This window comes from Triturus cristatus, chromosome 4_1 (genome assembly GCF_964204655.1).
Source record: "Triturus cristatus chromosome 4_1, aTriCri1.1, whole genome shotgun sequence".
Taxonomy (NCBI): Eukaryota; Metazoa; Chordata; class Amphibia; order Caudata; family Salamandridae; genus Triturus; species Triturus cristatus.
Window position 1 is genome coordinate 523821816 of NC_140585.1, and position 21624 is coordinate 523843439.

A 21624-nucleotide genomic window follows, 5' to 3' on the forward strand; every position below is an offset into this window, starting at 1 on the left:
CGAGTAAGAATTAAGTAGCAAGGTTCAAGATGTCGTTTTTTTCAAAATTAAGACAGATAAAAACTAGAAAAGGGATACTCGAGGAAGCTGTTCCCATTCCACCTAGGGACACTCCAGGGTACTTTATGTACCATAAACATGGCCTAGATGCCGTATTATATCTTGATCTATGGGTGGACTACACCAAGGATTTAGCAGAGAGTCAGAGATGGCCCGTTGTTGGAACATGGGATGCAGATTGCATCATGAGAATAGAAGAAGTATTATGGAAAAAGAAAGCCAGACAGTCACAGAAAGATGCCATTGAATTATGGCGTAAAGAATCGCATAGGCGCACAGAGAAAGCGCTCAGAAAAGAAGAGAAAAGTAGGGAAGATTCAGAAAGAGCCCGAGAAAACATATTAATTGACGAAGGTATCCGAGTAAAAACAGAACAAGTAGACAGACAACGAAACACTCTTATGAATGTTATGTATCCTCTTCTGGCCGAGGGTTTGCCTAAGGCCACCCTGGAGGTACCAAAAGATCTGCCACCTCCATTACTCCCGATTAAAGTACATCCCAAGACCGCAAAAGACATTTTCCTTTCCTCCTATTTAGATGATGCAGCCCCCGAATATGCTAATGGTGCGCAGCAACGCACACCACCTGTTAATGACGCTCGACCCCAAGATCAGCTGCACCAACCTCCGCAGCAACAAACCTCTCCTCACGTTCAGACCGTTCCATCTGTTTCTACAGTCCTTCCTGCACCCACACTCTCTACCCTACACCCAACAAATCCTTTTGGACTTGGCACCTCAGGAGGTGCGACAGGAGGTTTTTCCACGCCACCGCCAGCAACTAGATTGACTTATAGGGATTTAGCACACCAACGTACACCGCAAAGAGCTAATGACAATATATTAAATGAGCCTCTTACAGATTGTAGATATGATCCAGTGCCAGGTAAACACGACAGAATGTTGCTATCTTCAGTACGTTTACGACGAGTTGCAAACTATTTAATGACATTACCAGGAATGGTGGAACATTTAGACAAAATATATCGCTTTGTCCAAACAGGGCAAGGTCCTGAAAGTATTGGCGAGGCCATGGAATACCAGAAAGTAGATATGCAGAGATTATTGTTACGCTTTTTCATAAACTGCTTGATCAGAAACAGAGATAGGCCTGAGGTAGAGCCGGAGGAAATGCAAGTACTTACCAGGTGGGGTCAGAATATAACAGACGGAAAACATGATAAACAGAAGTATATAGAAGTCATGTGCCGAAAGATCAGAAAAGAAGTAGAACGAATACATGAAAGAAGATTAGAAGCAGATAAAACTGAATCGGAGGAAGAGGAGGAGGAACAGTCAGAAATGAACACAGGACAATTAGAATTACCAGCTAGACAAACGATAGCTTATGTAGGAAAAGGAAGATCTTTCAAATATCCAATACGTCCGATGCATCCAGAATGTAACAGAATTTTTCAAACAGCTATCTCAAATCCAAGGACCCCTGAACACTTATTCCAGGCTACTGATAAATTACTTCGAGAACGAAGGGGGTACCATGTGCTCGATTCTATGGATGAACAAGAATTAGCCAGGTCAGCAGTACAATGGGCTGACAGCTCTGAAAAATACAGTGATGATGCGCTAGCACACACGTTTCTGAATCTCACCCCAGATGAACAGCGTTTAGCTAGTATATACATGATACAACATCTCCTTATATTATATAAAGGCCAACACTCCGATCCTGGTCCCCTACCTGATATACTGATAGAACTACTCCTGAATAAATGGAGAGGTCTAGGTACCGATCTAATTAAAGTAATTCTAGAATACCGACATAGATATAGTGCCTTTTTGTGTCCAGAACATGATCCAGCTCCTTCCATGGAGAGAAAAAACGTATTACATAGACAGACAGAATCCCTTACGCGAAGTACACCCAGTTAGAAATGATGATAATACGTTTAGACGCGTGTTTGTGTACACGCCCATAACTAAAATAGAACTAGTGGAAATGAAAAAATTAGTGCCCAGCCATGACAAAGATCCAGCAGGTTTCCACCGTGAACTAAAGGACATGTTACTCATGGGTGATTATACCTATCCTGACATTATGAAAATATTGAAAGTATTATTGCCTGCCGGTATTTATGAGAAACTCAAAGAAAAAGAGTGGGAAGTGGGAGACCAAAAGATTGATTGGACAGCATTAGAAAAGGAAGAAAATGACCGAACTGCAGGCATAGGACTTGGGGACAAAACAAAAGCATTGCCAGGATTATTAGTACAAGTATTGCCACGTTTATTAACTACGAAAAAGGAAGACTGGGGAGCAATCTCAGCTTGCAAACAGAAACCCGATGAAGACACTAGTGATTTTTATTCCCGATTTGAAAAATGTTTTGGTATTAATAGCGGCCTGAAAGCAAGTAGCGATTCATATCCACATCTTTTTGTAACAAAACTAGTCGAGAATTCCCTGCCACAGGTCAAAAACAGAGTATTGAAAGTTGAGAGCACTTGGCAAGCTAACACTCCTTCACAAATGTTACAAATGTTACAGTATCACCAGAATAGAATTAGAGAAGAACAAGAACACGAACAAAGACGTATGAAAGACACGAAAATGAAAATGCTCGTCGCTCAGTCAGTTCCAGCTGACGGTCATAAAAAGGGTGCGACACAGTCCAGTAATTCAGCGGTTCCCGTTAAAGGGACATGCAACTATTGTAAACAGCCAGGTCATTATATAAACGATTGTGCAGTTCTGAAACATAATATCTCTACGGGTAAAACCAAGGAGAGACCACGTCCGCCTAGACAGGATCAGATCCAACAACAAGCACCTCAACATGTACAGCCTATGCCGGTTCCACAACAGACTGTAGTGGTACCACAGCCACAGCCTATTGCTGCAACACAAAACACGACACAACAGATGTACCAGTATGCACAAAATGACTATCCAGAATATCAGCGATACACATGAAATAGCCTAGAGAGGGAAGTTGGCTTACCCCTTATTGAGGTTCCTGTAGATCAAGAGGGTCCTTATGTACAGAGTCAAGTGTTAGGGAAAGACAGAAGGTTCCTACTTGATACAGGGGCAAGCAGAACAACTATAAGACACGACGAAGTCCCAGGGGCACCCCTCTCAGGCTCACAAAATATTTCCCTTGGTTTTTCAGGAAAGACTACTATTAACGAAGTATCGCAACCGCTTGCACTTACAGTTGGTCCATTGACACGGACTACAGATCTATTGCTTACAAAATCATGCCCAGAAAACTTGTTAGGTATAAAGACATTGAAAGCTCTAGGAGCTATAATATGTTGTTCTCCGGACGGAGTACGACTATTTTTGCGTGACTTTAAAGGTCACTACGTGTCAAGAGACATGGATCACCGGTTACAGAATCTACCTGCACATTTATGGGCAAAAGGCCCCACTGATGTAGGTTGTATGCATATTACACCATATCGAGTCACACTCAAAGCAGGAGTGGTATTACCACGAATGCGACAATACAAGTTACCTCCAGATGCTGTAGTGGCTTTACTGCAAATCATTGACGAGCTCATTGCACAAGGAGTGGTTGTGGAAACCGACTCCAATGTATGTAATTCTCCGATCATTCCGATTCTTAAACGAACTGATCCAAAAGCACCGCCAGTATATCGATTAGTTATTGATCTGCGCGAATTGAATAAATGCATTGTACCACAATATCCCGTGGTCCCAGATATCTCTTCATTACTGTCAGCTATTGATTCAGAAGCAACGTTCTTTACTGTGATTGACCTCAAGAACGCCTTCTTTAGCGTCCCAATCGATCCGGAAAGCCAATATTTGTTCGGATTTAGTTTAAATGGACGAAGTTTTAAATTCGCACGCGCACCTCAAGGATTTACAGAAAGTCCTAGCATCTACAGCCAAGCACTGAAAAGACAACTTGACAGTATCAACATGCCAATTAACACTGCACTGCTTCAGTATGTCGATGATCTGCTGATCACCGCCCGAAGCGAACCCGAATGTGAAAAAGCATCACTGACGGTTTTACATTTTCTAGCCGACAAGGGGCACAAGGTGTCCCCTTCGAAGCTGCAATTTTGTGCCCATTTTTGTGTGTACCTAGGGCACTTGCTGTCCAAATGGGGGAGACAGCTCACACCTGACCGCATCCAGTTAATTGTAAACATGCCACCACCCAAGACACAAAAGGAGGTACGGGCCTTTATAGGCCTCACTTCGTACTGTAGGCAGTGGATTCCCCAATATGCATTTCTAGCAAAACCACTCATTCAGTTGACAACCCAGGAGGCAGCGACATCGACTGTCCTCCCTTGGACTCCAGAACATACACAAGCTTTTGAAGACTTAAAGAAAGCTTTATGCCAAGCACCTGTTTTAGCGACACCATGTTACAGTAAGCCTTTTACACTCTTTGTTACAGAACGTGAAGGTACTGCCTTGTCAGTACTCACTCAGGAACAAGCAGGATCACACAAGCCATGTGCTTACTTTTCTAGCATGTTAGATCCCGTAGCTCAAGCTCTTCCTGCGTGCCTAAAATCAGTCGCAGCGACAGCTCTAGCGATCAGACAAAGCGATTCCATAGTATTAGGACATCAATTGACAGTACAAGTACCACACGCAGTAGAGGTTCTCTTGAACCGGACACAAACACAACACTTAACTATAGCACGACTGACAGGTTACGAACTAACATTGTTTCAACTACACATAGAGATCAGACGTTGTAGTACATTAAATCCTGCCACACTTTTGCCATTAAGTGGAACAGACCCATTGGCACATGATTGTATTGAAGTCATTACTATTACGACAAAACCCAGACAAGACTTGACAGATGTCCCATTACCAGACCCAGACCTGACACTTTATGTGGATGGTTCATGTATGAGAACAAGTACAGGAGAGTTAGTGGCCGCTTATGCAGTCACGACAGACACCGAAGTTATTGAAACAAATTGTATTGACACATTATCAGCTCAAGCAGCAGAGCTTATTGCTCTGACACAAGCCTGTATTCAAGCCAAGAATAGAAAGGTTAACATATACACAGATTCACGTTATGCATTCGGAGTTGTACACGACTTCGGAGTCCTTTGGCGAGAGAGAGGTTATTTGACTTCTCACGGTGCCAACATTCAACACGGTCCCCTCATTCAAGCTCTGTTAGATGCAATACATCTACCTACTGCAATATCTATCATGAAGTGCAAAGCCCATACAAAAGTCACCGATATTATTTCCCAGGGTAACGACCTAGCAGACCGAACAGCTAAGCAAACAGCACAGAATAGGACTCACGCAACTGACTTGACAAAGACAATAGCTCCGACGCCGACACACTGCATGACAGTTAGGGATCCCGCCCTTGATGTAATTGACATACAGACACATGCTACAGCAGAGGAAATAAAGAAATGGACTGAATTAGGAGGGATCCAAACAGATCAGGGATGGATGACGAAGGGAAAATCTATATGGTTTCTCCCCGACTCAATGGTTCAAGTTATCATTAACACAATACATAGTCCAGCACATCTAGGAGAAAAAGCTATGTTAGACAGTATTCAACACATTTGGTTCAACAAACACTTACGAGCTGCAGCCAAACAGAAAGTCCGAACTTGTATGATTTGTTGTCAGTTCAATCCAGGTAAAGGCGTACCTGTAGAGCAGGGTGGATTTCAACCTCCCGATCATCCTTTTGAAGTCCTCCAGATGGATTATATCCAGATGGCACGATGTCGAGGATTCAAATATGTCCTCGTAGTTGTATGCGCTCTTTCCCGTTGGACAGAGGCATATCCCGTCTCAGATTACACTGCCCCGACTACTGCCAAGCAGTTAGTTTGTGAATTCTTCCCACGGTATGGTTTGCCCCGTATCGTGTACTCAGATAATGGCCAACCGTTCTCATCCGAGCTAATGAAACACATTTCACTCTTATTAGGCTATCAATGGAAATTCCACTGTGTCCGACATCCCGAGGCAGCAGGTCTCGTGGAACGTCATAATCAGACCCTGAAAATACGACTTTCTAAAATCTGTAGAGAGAAAGGTGTCGACTGGATAGTAGCCTTACCAGTTGCACTCTTTTACATGAGAATGGTAGCACATTCTCGCACAGGGCTATCCCCGTACGAGGTGGTCTTCGGTAGGCCACCAAATATGTGGGGGACGCCTATACCTCGTAAAATCACTGATGTTGATTGTAATATGCTGACAGATTACCTTGCTTCCTTGATGTCTGCACTACAATCTTGCCGTTCACAGGTAGCTGCAGCCTTTCCCGACAACACCGAGGTGAAGCCCCATGAAGTGGTTCCTGGAGACCTTGTTTTCATCAGAAATTTCGACAGGAGGAGCCCGTTGGAGCCTCGCTGGCAAACACCAAAACTGGTACTTCTGACAACGAGGACAGCAGTGAAGGTCGAGGGTCGCAAGGGTTGGTTACACTCGAGCCATATCAAGAAATTTCATGGACTACCATCTGATCTGAACTCTCAGCCCTGCCCCCTTCCAGAGACTGATTCAAAACTCCCCCTGGTTGAAAAGACCGAATCTCAAGACTACAAACTGAAACTAAGGTCTAGCAAGTCAGACAATTCGATTGTTTAAGTCCTCTCCAAGGTGAATCGGTTGAATTAAGTCTCTGACATGTATCCTCTAGACCGAATTAGAGAGAGAAATAGACAGAAACAGCTCGAGAAACATGCATATTGTAAATCACTTCATAGTCACTGTATAGTAACATTGTTGATTATGTTTTTTCTAAGTCTTATTATTATTGCTGCAAGTATACTGTTGCACATGTACTATCTTATTTTCAAGCGTGCTCATTCTGCTTACAATGTTACTGCCGAACATTCTTTTAGTGAACTACCTCCACATGAGTTGTCCTATAGATTTGCGCTGCGCAACAACACATTCATTAGTATGTTACATCATTTCCATCAGACCAGCAATGCTACAAATTGTTGGATATGTGGCCGACTCCCTCCCTATCAGAAATACAAAGGAGTTCAGCCTCTCTTTCCGTACCCGTTCACACACAATGGTTCCTGTGGAGCATGGTTTAGTTTGATTAACTCTTTAGGTTCAAACACTGTAGTTTACCAGAGCAACTGGGTATGGGGAAACCTGAACTTAGTTTTGCTTAAAGCCTGTTATCCTAACAAGGAGGGACTTCCCAAAAGAACAGGAACTGATCTAGAAAATGAAGTATATGGATTAGGTAATTTTACACTTGACCTCATGATTCTGAATGTTGAATCTGAAGCTGCACTAGTCTTGCCTGCTATGTCAGTATTACCAGTCAAAGGTGAATTCTTGTAAGAAAGAATGGTTCAGTACACCTGGGTCATAGTAAATGTACTACTGTGATCGAATTCAGTGATAAAGGCAAGTCTACATTTAGAGCTTCCCGTCATTCCTACTTTATATGTGGTCATACCGCATATATACGCCTACCTCTAGATTGGGATGGTACCTGTTACATTGCATTCCTTCTGCCACCTGTTTTCCTAGCCCCTCCTGATTATCATAGAAATACCAATCTAGTACACCATAGACCCCAGAGAGATATCCCGATTGTTGACTACACTGAAACAGCATGGGAACAATATACAGACTTCAATAAAGGTCTCTTTCCTTACATAGGTGTGGTCTCAAATAGTAAACTGATACGTAGATTAACCAGAACCCTTGAAGCAGTAGTGAATGAAACTACTTCCGCCCTAGGCAACTTAACAGAGGAGCAGTCTGCGATGCGGATTGTTGTTCTCCAAAATCGTCTTGTCCTTGACGTCATCCTAGCCGATAGGGGCGGAGCCTGTAGGGTCATCGGATCAAGTTGCTGTGTTTTCATTCCAGAAAACGCGCCATCCGTATATAAAGCCATAACTCGTCTTCACAAGATTGCAAACCAGATACATCAGAATCCAGGCACCTGGACATGGTCCGGTTGGTTCTGGAGCGTGTTGTCAGCCTGGGGATGGAAAGTCCTATCCTTCCTAGGTATTGGCCTTCTCATAGTATTCAGTTGTTGCCTGTGTCTACAATGTGGACCAGCGATTTGCGGCCTGTGTGCCACATCATGTATTCCACGTTCAAGTTTTCATTCAAAATCCCGGAAGAAGAAAGAAGAGCAAATGATGTTACATGAACAGATTGATGGATTCCTGAAGATCGATATTTCATGAAGGGTCCGTAGGGGACAAGGAGGGAATGAGGAAATATGAATTTTTATGATCAATTGTGTCCCCTATCTAGACCCCAACGGCTCCATGTACATGCCACAAGTACATGTATGTTCCCTCCACTTCAAGCTATGAAGACGCAAATACAATTGTGTCCAACGTTAATATGTCCTCTTTCAGATCTGCCATGAATGGGTCAGATATTCCGTTCCTAAGTATGCCTTGCCACCGTCTTTATATGGTATACTTTTCACGTTTTCCAGCTCTGGCAAGGTAGGCCCTGAATTCTGCCATCGAGCTTTTCCTGCTTCTGCCTCTGAATGCTCCAGCCTGGACCTGCATCTGTATTCATGAACTTTGTCTTACTTCCTGCGCGGTTAACGGTGCCTAGCCCGGCCTGTTGCCTGCCAAAACTGTATTCAGCCTTCAAGTTATCTGCTCCGCTCCTCGAGAAATGCATTCCTGTCTAGTAGCTTAGGTAAACATCCCTCCAGCTGCAGAGCAAAGGGCCCGGCCTTACTGTCTTCGAGCAAGTAATTCATGACTTTCGTTACCATGGTAGGCCCATGCCCCCTCGCATCTCATGTAGACACTTAGACGCTTGTACACGCACTAGCAGTCAGTATAGAATAGGCTTTGTCCGAAAAGACCTTTCCTTCTAGATAATATAGTTCCTTAAACACAAGATATTAGATATGATTTGGGACTAGGTTGTCCTGACATCCCAGACTTCTGTCTCCTCATGTAGGGCTAAATGTCAAGTTCCCTTCACCCCCTAGTTGCACGTCAATCACACGTCATGCGGCTGCGCGCGCATCTCTGCCATGTATTTCTGCTGACTTTGCAGGATTCTCTTATGGATCCAACCACTTGTGTCATCATCATAATGACGTTTCTAGTATACGCCTTTATGCACGCCTATTGTAACGCCTTTTTATTACGTATGTGTATTCTTATCTCTCTTCTCAGCTGTTACGCCTCCTGCATCTGTCTTTATTGTAATACATTTACTATATATACTATAACCTGTCAATAATGTATTGCTGATCCCTTCCTGAACCTTCGTGGTGACGGAACTCGATTGCCTGGTTCGAACCATCATTCCTTTGTAAGGAATAAATTCCCTTTTATAACCTCAAATACCACGGATTCTGCCTCTTATTTTTACTGAGTTATTCTTATTGAATTTTACCGCATAAATTAAGTCTAGGTAATTTAAATTTACCACAAGAGACTGGTGCAGATTTTCCGCGTATAGCTGGACGGGGTATACCCGTTCTGCTATACGCGGATGATGCTGTACTATTAGCCAGAACGGAAATTGGGCTTCAGACCTTGTTAAACTCCTTTTATGGATTCATGAATAAGCTAGATTTAAAAATCAATTGTACAAAGTCCTACACTATGAGCTTGGGCAAACGCTCTAGTAAGACATTTATCTTTAAAACAGGAGGAGATTTAATTCCTAGCACCAAGGTGTTCTCTTATTTAGGTGTCTTATTCGACGACAAACTTAAGTGGGATGCCGCGATACACAAAAAAAGGGGGGAGATGGCTCGGGCCAATGCTGCAATCTTTAACTTTGCTTCCAAAATAGGGAAGAAACCAATTGGGGCTATGCTTCAGGTTTATAGAGCAAAGAGTATCGCCATAGCATCTTATGGTAGCGAGTTGTGGGGACGTGGTGTGACCAAATCTATACAGGTCGAGGAAAATAAGTTCTTGAAAAGACTGCTATGTGTTCCGCAGAGTACTCCAAACTTGGTGGCCCATGAAGAACTGGGAGTACCTTACATAGACGACCAGTTAGTGCTGGGCCCCCTGACTCTTTGGCTACGGTGGTGGCTTAACCCGGACATACCCTTGACACAAGGTATACTTAGGGATTGCCTGGCTTTAGAGAACAGGATACGAATCCCCTTGTTTAATCACATCAAAAGGGGATTCGAATTAATTGGTAGGGGTTCTCTATTTTCCAAGCCTGAAACGATCCTCAAAAAGGATATTCTACTGGTTAAAACCCTTTTTTTGAAATTTAGGACGCAAGAAAGGGAAGGGAACGAGCTTAACAAACCCAGTGTCCGGGCATATCTCACCTTAAAAACTACCCCAACTGTTAAGCCTTATTTAATGTCTTCTCTTACAACCCACGAAAATGTTTTATTAACTAGGTTTAGATGCAACACATACCACCTCTTAGTGGCCAGACCCAGAGTGGGTTATTCGGGACAGATGCTACCTGTTTGTGACTGTGACGGCCATTCATTACAAAATTTAGAACACTTCATGTTTTTTTGTAAATTCTATTTAGTTCCAAGGAAAACCTATCTGATACCTATTTTAAAGAAAATGAATTTTACCCAAGTTAAACCTGCCTTAATGTTTTTACAATTACTGCATATGGATTGTATATATTTTATTGTCCGTTTTTTAAAATCTACATTGAAATCAAGAGCGGATATGGATTGTTAAGTCTGTCAAGGGAACTTTATTTTCTATATTTTTTACAAACTTTTGGCTGTGTATCTTAATTTTGTATGTATGTGACTTTTTATGAATTTATACACTAAATTCGAAATAAAGTATCTTTTGATTTGATTTGGACTACAATATCCAGAATGCATGAGATGGCCACCCTAAAGCACAGAACTGGAAATAATGTCCATAATGACAAGGGTTAAGGTGGTCACCTCAGACTTCCAACACACTGTAGGACTCCAAGCAAGGGGCAGCTTGCCAATGCACTGGACCTCTCAGAGATACACAGGGAGAGTCTCACACCTAGTTGCTGGTAGACCAATTCTACTTCTCAATGAAATACATTGAATGAGAAAATGGTTCGGAGAGTCCATGCACTGAATAACCCATTCAATTGGTGGTCACTTGTAACCTTGTTTGCTGTGTGGGGCAGAAGGTGTCTAATTAAGGGGGGGCGAGGGGTAATAATCTATGGATGTTCTTGTTAGCCGCTTGTCATGCCTAGGTCGCTCAGTGGACTCCACAAAGAGCTTAACCAGTGAGAGGAAAAACAAAAGGCTACGCAGCAGAAATGGAAAACGAGAACATAATGTTTGCCAAACTGTCCATAAAGCGAGAGTCCTTATTTCGGCGGCCTAGCCATCATTTTTAGTTACTGATAAAAAGGGCAATTTACGCATTGGTCATCTAACTATTCCTCGTCCCATGAATTCCAAAGGAAATTTTATGAAGGGCCATATGTTAGGGGACCCTAAACAGAACTGTGAGAAGATGAGAGCTTGGTGGATATTTTTGAAAGTGCTAAATATCTTTCCAAAACTTACCCCCAAAATATGGGGTGTAGCTGGAAACCTGATGTCACCGAACAAGAATAAAACTGCTTTTTTTATACACCAAGTTCTGGTGCAATGAGCAATGCCACTGAAGTACCCCGGTTTGAGTTAAAACTTATTTTGTTTGCTACAAAGGAAATCAGGGGTTACACCTCAACCTATTTATTTTCATGACGTATTTAACAGTCAAGTCTGTTGTTAAACATTGGTAAATGTTCATAGGTAAGGCATCTCATGGGATAAAGGGATTTACCCATGATCACTAAATGTGACTAGGGGAATACACTTGGACTGAGACCAAAGACGAGAGGGTTCTAATTTCAGAAAGGCACGTTCAAACCGCCCGACACAGGAAAGCGCCACTAAGGTACTCTCTGACGCTGCCGGGCTCACGGGCTCCACTAACGTGGATTGAATTATGGGATCGCTTTCCTTTTTAATGGCATAGCTTAACTTTTAGCAGCGCGAATCCCAAATGAAGCTCCTGTCAGCTCTAGTGCCGAAAGAGGGAAATTGTGGTCGGGGCACACGAAGCTAAAATAGATAGATGGATAAATAACTAAATAAAAAACATAACAAAAGAAAAACACTCCGAATGCAAGGCCAGAAGTTTGTGTCTATGTTTATGTGACTAGAGTATCAGCGAAACCGATTTAAAAAGGTCTTTTTGGGGTGTACTTCAAATGTATACTAAAAAAAACAAGACTTGTGCAGACTTCACAACGGAGTAACAACCGATTTGTCTAGGGTGCATTTGCTCAGCTTATTCATGGGTGCGTAACTTAAGGGTGAATAGTTCTAAAACTATTTTATGCCTGTGGCCTTCTCAGACTAGGACTCCTCAAAATCCAAGGCAGATCTTATGCAAATATGATACTATGCTACGCTACTCCGGGACTCCATGTATCTGCATTCCTCACACCTGTTGGGGCATGTGTGGCTTAAAATGCAAGTGAGAAATCCCACTGCCCTGATTTTGAGAAGACTGGAAGGAAAGGAGTCCTTTTCGATAATTGTTGGACTGAATATTAAGTCAAAATAAGCATTTTTCAAATTAAAGACGTTGGCATAGGAAGACAAGTTTAGGCGCCCCTTATTTGTTAATGGCATTCACTTTTGTGAATTCATTCGTGCATGCACAAAGTCCCCCAGCCCAAATAGGAAAGGAGCATAAATGGGTGTAACTGACACTGCAGTGTAACTTACATATCGGTATAAGCTTCACCTATTTTAGTAAGCCGGGCACCCGGTATTTTCTTAGCCCTTTATCTTATTTTAAAGAGCATTTTTTTTTATTCGTGTCTTTGCAAATATAATGTTGCCTATTTCTAAAGCACGACCCCCGGAAAGGGGCCTGCTGGGTGTTAACTTCTCACCTTCAAGTAACACGTCTTTTCTGCGGGTGCTCCAACCACCAAGCTATCCTGCAGACACACAATGAGTAGCTATTACCCAACCAGCAGTCAAATTAAAATAAGCAAAAAAAGACGCTTTGGAAAGCCAATAGATGAAATCCATAAAAAAAACACTGCTGCAGTAGAAACAAAAACATATAAAACGACCATATATAGAATTTGAGTCAAATAATTCAATGGGCAGCAATTCAGTGTATTTCTGCTCTGTGGAATGGTTCTGCGTGCACTGTAATGCAAGCACTCGATGGTAGGTGGAGGGATACACCAAACAACCAACTGCATGACGCATTACTACTCTTGGAGGAGCCAAAGCCCACTCACTGTATGGTATGCATATGTTACAAAAATTGTAACAATAGGCACCAATCAGCAAGCACTTTCAAGTCAGACCTAAAGAGGCAGCAGCAGCCCCGTGCAGTGGTGTAGGCAGTGGCTGTAAATCAGGGTAGTTAGGATATTTTACTGTAGTGCCACTGTCTGTGGGAATAAAGTTAGTAATGCAAGTGGGACACAGCCACCATCGTATCCTTCCTGGGGCACGGGTGACACCACCACACATACACACACATACACACGCCATCCACACCCAAGCACCACCGAGCACGCCCACGCAAACAGGTCACGTGCTCTGCTCCCATAGGGAGAGAGGCGCCAGAGAAACCCTCAACGGCAGACAAGCCCTAGGGTCATGGAAGGCACGTACGCAACCCCTGCAAAAGTAAGGGGCCAAGCAGCCTCCCACCCAGAGAAAGGGAAAGTCGCGGACAGAGAGCAAAAAAACAAGCATTGCGCGCGCAAGCTAAAAAGAAATTTTAAAAAAACATGCTAGTGGTGCGTGCGCTACGGCAAAAGTGAGGCAAAAGTGAAAGCAGCTGTGGCGAGTGGTGTGCACCATGACGAGAGAGGAAAGCCAGATGGCGACTCTGCTAGTCATTGCGCGCGTAACCGCACGCTCTATGCCACCAAAAAAAGCTGTGGTAGGATTTCTAAAACTCCACTCCTAAAAGTCTCACCAGAGCAGCACATGCGCTGGCTCAGGCGAGACCTAAAAAGTACTCTTCCAACCTCAGGTGTCTCAGAAAATCAAACGATGTGTCATGCACTCAGAGGGTCTCTAAACGCTTGCACGCTTAAATATGTCCTTGCGATCCCAAACCACGCCTAATTTTCACAGGTCATATTTACTACGGCAAACTACCTGTCAGCTAAAAGCATGGTTTAAACTAAGTCAATACTAATCCAGGCTCAGTCAAACACATTTATACCATCATATCAATCCATCATTTAGCAATCCCACAAATTAAGATGTTACACTGATCACCAATACTACACACATATGTGAAATCAGGTCATTGTCCCCGTCTAGTATGATGGTTTGTTATCACATTAATTCCCTTTTTATTAAATTAAGTTTGGGAAAAACAGTCGGTAGTTGTTTTCAATTTTATAAATTCCGATTGTTGTCATTCTGTCTGTTAGTTGAACTTGCCACTGTACTGTCTTTCTACCCCTTGTCAAATGGAGAAATGGTCATTTCTAGGTCTTTGGTTCCTCATTTTGTATGTCTATGTAAACACTATACCATCCTCATGTTCTGTACTTCCTAGTTTTGAAGGGAATGTTTTTGTTGTATTTGAGTTTTCTTTAATTATGAGTACTTTACTGTTGTGCACAGCTGTACCGTTTTCAGAGCACTTATTTGAGACATTTTCATGGTCGCAGCTAGCTTAAGTGTGACATTATATTGCATTATGTGTGACAATTTGAGTGACACTTTATTGCTTGATAAATTCAAACAGCGAAATCCATGAAATGAGAAATGTAAAAAAAAAAGCACCATGTTTTGCTTAAAGAGAAGTTCCGGAAGTTGCATTGAAACAGCTGCCCCACCCCTGTAGGGCTTATGTATGGCCATGAGCGCAGCTCCTGGATTATAATGCGATTGTACTGTGGGCTAGGAAAGAATCCATCATCTCAGCATGCATTTTACAAAGGTGTGTGACGGAGACGCAAAGTGGGCGAGGACTAGCCTCAGATGTATGGAACTGACTCAAGGTGGGCTAAACTCCAAGGTGTGTGGTCTGCCTCAGGCTCTCTGCAGCTTGTCATGCATTACAGCACTGCCATGATGCACGCAGAATGTCAAGTGCTGCCAGAGTGCGCTGCAAGCAAAAGAACTAAAAACTGAGGATCACCTAGAAAATAAGACTAAGGGAATGACTTTGGCATAGTCTATCTTTAACAGGCGGAGTGAAAAGACAGAAATGTAGACACACAGGGATGGATGCATGGAAGGATGGACGGACGGGGCAGCAGAAAGGGAATATATATGTATTTAGAGAGAGTGAGGCGCAGGTAAAGGCAGGTGCAATTGGCTGGTGAATAGGTTTGTGCCCATGTGCCGCTTTTCCCATGCATTTTGACATTCAGAAGAATTACTGATACAAGAGCGTCCATCGATTGCCACTTGGAGCACATCACTCACTGAGGACATCCCAAGTGGGCGGGGTCCTCACTAGGTGACCGCCACTGATTTTGCTTAAATACTAATACGCAATACTACACCATACCATATCCATGTATGTAGCCGTGTGTGCCTCTTGTGGCTTTGATCTCATGCATCTTCGTGTTGCAGATGATGAGCTGGACCTTTGGTCCCACCGATTGGCCAGAACTCAATTGTTGCGTCCCAAGATATTGATCTTGTACACAGGAAGCTATGTAAAACATTTAAAATCCAGGTTATCCATGGCTTTTAGAAATTAGAATGAAGATTTAAGCACTCCATCAACTCGGATTCTCTGTAGCACTGGAGATGGCTTCATTTTTAAATATTATTGCTTTGGGTTTTGTAATGGTTTATTAATCTGAAGACGTTCGAGGGCTAGAAAGAGCTCTCAGAATTGTGTGATATTGTGGTACCAGTGAGGAAATGCAGGGTGGTCAAACAATTTGCGTTAGTCTAACCCATGATGCGTGACACTTGACAAGGCTGGTTGTGTATTGTATCCTTTTCAGTGCCCCTGTATGGGGGAAAGTAAAAGCATATCTGGTAATACTGACACCAGAGAGTTCAGTACTTACCGGATCCAGTATTACCTCCCGATTCTGAGCTCCACACCACATAATTGGGCAGAACTAAGTAATATCATGTTTTCCACACATTTCAAGTTGAAAAATTGCGAATGCTCGATGTTGTTTCTATACAAATTTTGCCACGTTTCATGTGGCAAAATTTGGGTAGCAAAAATTAGTTACTGGACAAGTTGTAACCCTGATTTAGGTGCAAACTCCCATTTACCCCAATTTGGGCTTACCGGCCTGGTTGAAATGAGAGCCAGGGTGTTTTGAGAATGCTCCTTTTCAGAAAGTAAAGGAGGCGGTTTTAATTTGAGAGTAGACGGCTCATTGATGGTTCTGCTCTGGGCTGTTGCCACACTGGCTCTGTGTACTGGAAGCACTGACTATTTGCCTGCCCTTCTGCTATTTTGGATATTCATCGACTCCGATACGGTCTCCAGATCACAGCAGGTAATTAAATGTGCAGTGTCATTGCACTCCTATGTGGCTTATATTGTACCAATTGTATCTTTTACTGATCATGCAAATTACATGTGCTGTCTTTCTTCTATAGACTATGACCAAGTACGGCATTCTGCTGCCCTTTGGCTAGGTTAGGGCTATAAAAATACCTTAAACATATATACTTTCATGCACTGATAGACAATGATGCCTGCGAAAGCAAGGCAGAGTACAGTGAAACTGCAAGAGCAGCATTTTAAAAACCAAAACATCAGGGGTCAGTCCTGCAATCCAGTGTTCAGTCAACAGAGTAAATTTTTTTAAGTGCAATCTGCACATTCGACTGCCACCATGGAAGACATTTAGGGGTCGCCAAGCATCTTAGCTGAGACCCCTGGTTTGCACCTTGCTAGTCTGGCACTGCCTTTGCGAACCCTGGTCACAGCAGTTGCGGCAGGCATGACTCGTGGGTGGGGCAGTGGGGGGGGTCGAGTGGTGGGTATAATTTTAAAAAATAATTTATATTTAAACGTACCTTTCCACTGTTGGCCGGGTCGCGCGTCTTCTCTGCTCTCCTGGAACAGGAAGCAGAAGCAGGCATCCAGGCTCTCTCCCTCCCCTTAGCCAATCACAATGCTGCTCAAGCAGAGCTGTGATTGGTCGGCACGCTGACCAGCAAGGAGCTAATACGGAGGCCATTTTCTCCATGGAGGCTGCATGCAGCCTGAGTGTGCATGACTGGTTTGGGCAGCCCCAGGGGACCAACCAAACAGTCTTTGCACACTCGGGAGTGGGCATGCACACCACTCCTCTCCTCCTCTCAAAGCAGCCCTGCTCCCCCATAACCAAACATAAAATGGTAATAACGGAAAGTTTTTTTATGTTTCTTCTTCTCGGCGACGCTCCTCCGCCCTAGAGGAGTTGCGGCCCATGGGTCACAGATGTGGCAAAATCAGTGCCTGGAACCCAGGAGCAGCTCGTTCTAATGGGCATCGCTAGGAGCTCCTTTTTCCTGGTTTTCAGTCATTTTGTTTTAAATAATATTTACTATTAGTGTAATAAAAAATGGAGTATAATCAGCGGGAATATGAACATATCTGACAGCTAAGGTACGTAAAAATTATTTTATATATGTATGCTGTATGCATGCTTGCAGGTGAGCGTGTATATCTGAGAGCAGAGGCGCAACTAGAGCCAAATTTCGGGGGGGGGCTGAGCAAAAATTTCGGGGGGGGCTGAACTTTAAGCAATAGGCAGAGTGGAGCTGCAGGGGCTCTTAGAAGGGGTGAAACAACAGCGAGGCCTCATTGACATGCAAATGGTCTTTAAAAGACCTGTGAAGTGCTCGGGTGCAGCTGCTTTTTTGCCCGGGAAGCTGTCTCATCCCGGGCTGCCACACACGACGGGGGGGGGGGGGGGGGGGGGGGGGGCTGAAGCCCTGCGAGTCCAATGGGTGTTGCGCGCCTGTCTGAGAGGAAGTGCGTGAATGTGTGTTTGTTTTGGCCCGTGTGTGTATGTGAGTCTAAGTAAACGCCAAATGGTGTGTGATGTCCTTTGCGCTACCCTTGACATCTTGGTGAACTGATGTTCAGCCATGCTCAGCGACCTTGTAAATATTTACAAAATCTCATTTGCTACACCAGCACATATACGAGCTGAGACCCAAATTAAAAAGCTCACCATTTCGCCCGCATGCTCACAATTTGCCTCCCACAACATACTCCCCTTTAAATATATTGTTATACCTCCCTCCAATCCATATTAATGTATAGTTACGCCCGCAAGCAGTGTTACATCTCAAATACATGGAAATGATCTGTAGATTAATACACTGCAAAAAAAAAAATAATAATAATTAAATTCCAACACGAAGTTCTTCGGGCTCAACCTTGAGCGAAAGTGACTCTGTCTCGCTCCCCAGTGACGTGGGCACGCGGCAGACCAGACAGCCTCCTTCCCGCCACAAGTCGGGTTCTTTATTGCGAGCAGAGGCCGCTAACGTTGATAAATGAGCCCTGATTGTTCATTAATCCTGCACAACAGCACGCTCCTCGTCGTATTTAAATGTGAAACGGGCGCATAGATCATTTCGTTGAATGGTAAAACAAGGGCAGGCATTAGGAATCCTCTTAACAAGACTCCAGAGCCCAACTTTTTATCAGGCTGGGAGAGAGCGGGGGAGCGCGGGAACGCGACGGTGGCAGAGAGCACGCGTGCCTATCTGTCTGGCACAAGATCCTGCAATTTTGCCGTCTTTTGACAGACACGGTGCAGTACGATCTGCAACCTCCCCAGACACCACTTGTCCGTCACAACGACGCGCTCTCTGTCTGGGCTGTGCTTGTTTTTGTCATAAAAAAAGGATCTACAAAGAAGGGGCAAAAATGTGCCGGTGCCTAATTGATGAGCAACAAAGCTGTCAGCATGGCGCGCGCCGGCCGTGTAAGGAGCCGAGCGGATGACAGCGGAAGCGGCGCGCGCTGCGGCCGAGCCCAAGAAGCCTCATTTGCGGGGCCGCTCGCTTGCAAGTCAGTTTTGTTCCAGCTTTGTCGCTCGCGCTCACCTGAAGGCTGGTGCTGTTGTCGGAGAACGGGGAATTGAAGAAACCGCTCACGATGTTCATTACTGCCTCCGTGACATACTTTTCCAGAGCCACGTCCGCGTGCTTCCTGTCCGTTGTTGTGTTGCACACCTTGAATGCCAAAAGAAAGTCGTTCAGACCCCCGTATTATTAAGGATGGTTAAATGGCGTGCTTGTTCAACAATAACAATATTCATCATTACATTTTCAAGTGCATACATCATTCTATTGCTTTCAAACGTAGGGCAATGTCAGCCAAGGCAATGCAAATGTCTCGGTGTGTTTCTTGTGCATACAGACATTTCAGCTTGTAATTAGCCCTAACTATAGTAGGCAGTAATCACTACAGAGATCAAAAGGTCATGCCATGGTTCTTCAGGTGACCAGGCCTCTTGGTTTACTTACTTGTTAAGATTTCTGGATAGGAAGTCAAAGCTGAACCACTTGCCATACACATTCCTTAAAGGTTAAATTCACTAACAGTTTGTGTTCTTAAGATACCTACATATGAAGCAGGAGTGCCGAGAAGCCCTCCTAAGATCATTTCTGATGAGATGAAGGATGGGCAAGGATTCACTGTACTATCAAGTTCTCAGCTTTCAACTCACAACTTTCAACTCAAAGGGCTGCAAATAATACTTCTTCATTTTGCATAACATCCAAATGCCTGAAGTCATATTGCCATATTGAGTTAAATCAAATTATATAAACAAATGGTAGGGCCGTCATCACTAGACTTAACATTCTGGGACTGACAAAAGCTGGAGCCATGCCAAGCCTGGCCCTACAATGCCTGTGAGGGGCAGGACCACAAGCGCATTGCTGCACTGAACCACGTTGCCCCTTCAAACAGCTTTAGAAACACAAAATAAATCTACTTTCCAGTATGTCTGATTCTTCCTTTCATTATTAACTTGTAACTGCATTTATATAGCACTTACTACCCCTGACGAATTTTTGAAGTGCTTTATGCTGGGCAGCAAGCTGCTCCAGGACCCAAGGTTAATAGTTAGTCCAGAGATATTTAATGCAGTTGTCTTTCTTGGGATTAGTTTTATGTGCTCAAGCAAATCATTCCATGCATTCATTCCAGTTTCTTTGTGGTAGGCTACATTAACTGTAGGTAGGTGTCATCATTGGTGTGGGGTAGCGCAGATGTTTAGTGGGGTTAACAGAGGTTAGAAAATGTTGCTGGGTTGCCAGGGTATGACAGCCTAAGAGGGGTTGCGGTCTTTGAAATTAATTGTGGGCATATTGCACAAATACAATAATAGAAATTAATGCAAAAATGCAAGTGACTCAGAGAAGGTTGTGGCCAGAGAGAAAAGTCATGCAGAGGATGGGAAAGAAGGAGGAGGGTCATTAGAAGGAGAAAGGAGATGAGATAACCAGACATTTTAAGACAAAAAAAATCACTTTTTCATGCTGGATTTTAAGAATAGAGAGAAGACTTTTTGAGACAGCAGGCAACTTGTGATTGCAAGATTATAGACAGAAACAACAGAAGAAACAATATTTGCATGGGAAAATAGTGCTATATTTGGTACCTTTGATTGGCACTAGAATCAGGTGAACGGTCTGTCCAGTCCTAAGTTAGCTCTAAACCAAGGTTTCAGTTAGGACAACAGAACAACTCAAGCATTGGAAGCTTAAAATAATGGCTGTGGACAAACCGTGAAAGGAGATTCTGCAAATGCTGGAGTGCATCAAATGGTACAATTCCTATGACAACATTAGGCAGTAAAAACAACTGTGCAACAGATGTTTGAGATTTGGCAAGCCGATTTACAGCTTATCCGCTACACTTTGATCCCATCACACGTCCTAGCTCCAGTGTTCCAAATGTGGAAAGTAGGCAATACCAACAATGCATCCTGATGAGTCAGCATGCAGAGCGGCTATTGGTAACAGAACAATATATGGTGACTAAGAGGACAAAAGTTAATGTTACATAAATTATCCCTTTCCATTTCAAGACAAATACTAGAGGTTCACCAAGCAGAAGACACAGGAACAACAGAACAGCATAGCCCAGGTCTGCTCTCAAGAGAAATCGTTTGCATAAATGATTATGTTCAAAATAGGTGCCGGCTCCAAGCCAGCACACAAAGAAAACATGCACAACGTATGTGCTTAAGGCCTTCTGATCACTCTCATAACTTAAACAGTGGCATGATTTTGTAATGCTATAGATGCTACATCAACAGTTGAAAATGTGCATCATAATGTAGGAAAAACAAGCTACATTCCAATCGAGAATAAAGTCACGCTACCTAATTGATATGTTGAATGTAAAATCTCATATCATGGTTGATCTAAAAAAGAAGACAGGAGTGGCTCCTAATTTAGAGAGTATTTAAAAAAAAAACTCATCAGTAAGGACTGATGACCCACTTAATTGCAACAAAAGATGTGTAGCATTCTGAAGGGGAAAGAGACTGGACTTTGTTAACCCTACGGACACAGGAGATGGCAACTAGAAGGTCTGTATTCCATCAGTTACCAGGAAGCCATGGGCTCAAACAGAGGCTTAAATTAAACTTTCATATTGTTTA

At 43.4% G+C, this 21624-nt stretch overlaps 1 protein-coding gene across 4 annotated transcripts in view; it reads right to left on the reverse strand.

The window, feature by feature from the left end:
* Positions 1 to 21624, reverse strand: part of ITPR2 (inositol 1,4,5-trisphosphate receptor type 2) — a 1506646-nt gene that overhangs the window by 641693 nt on the left and 843329 nt on the right. For all 4 annotated transcript variants that reach the window (XM_085652787.1, XM_085652785.1, XM_085652786.1 and 1 more), the window contains exon 33: positions 19052 to 19180. In XM_085652787.1, the coding sequence (XP_085508913.1) occupies positions 19052 to 19180 (129 nt within the window). The remainder of the gene's footprint in view (positions 1 to 19051; positions 19181 to 21624) is intronic.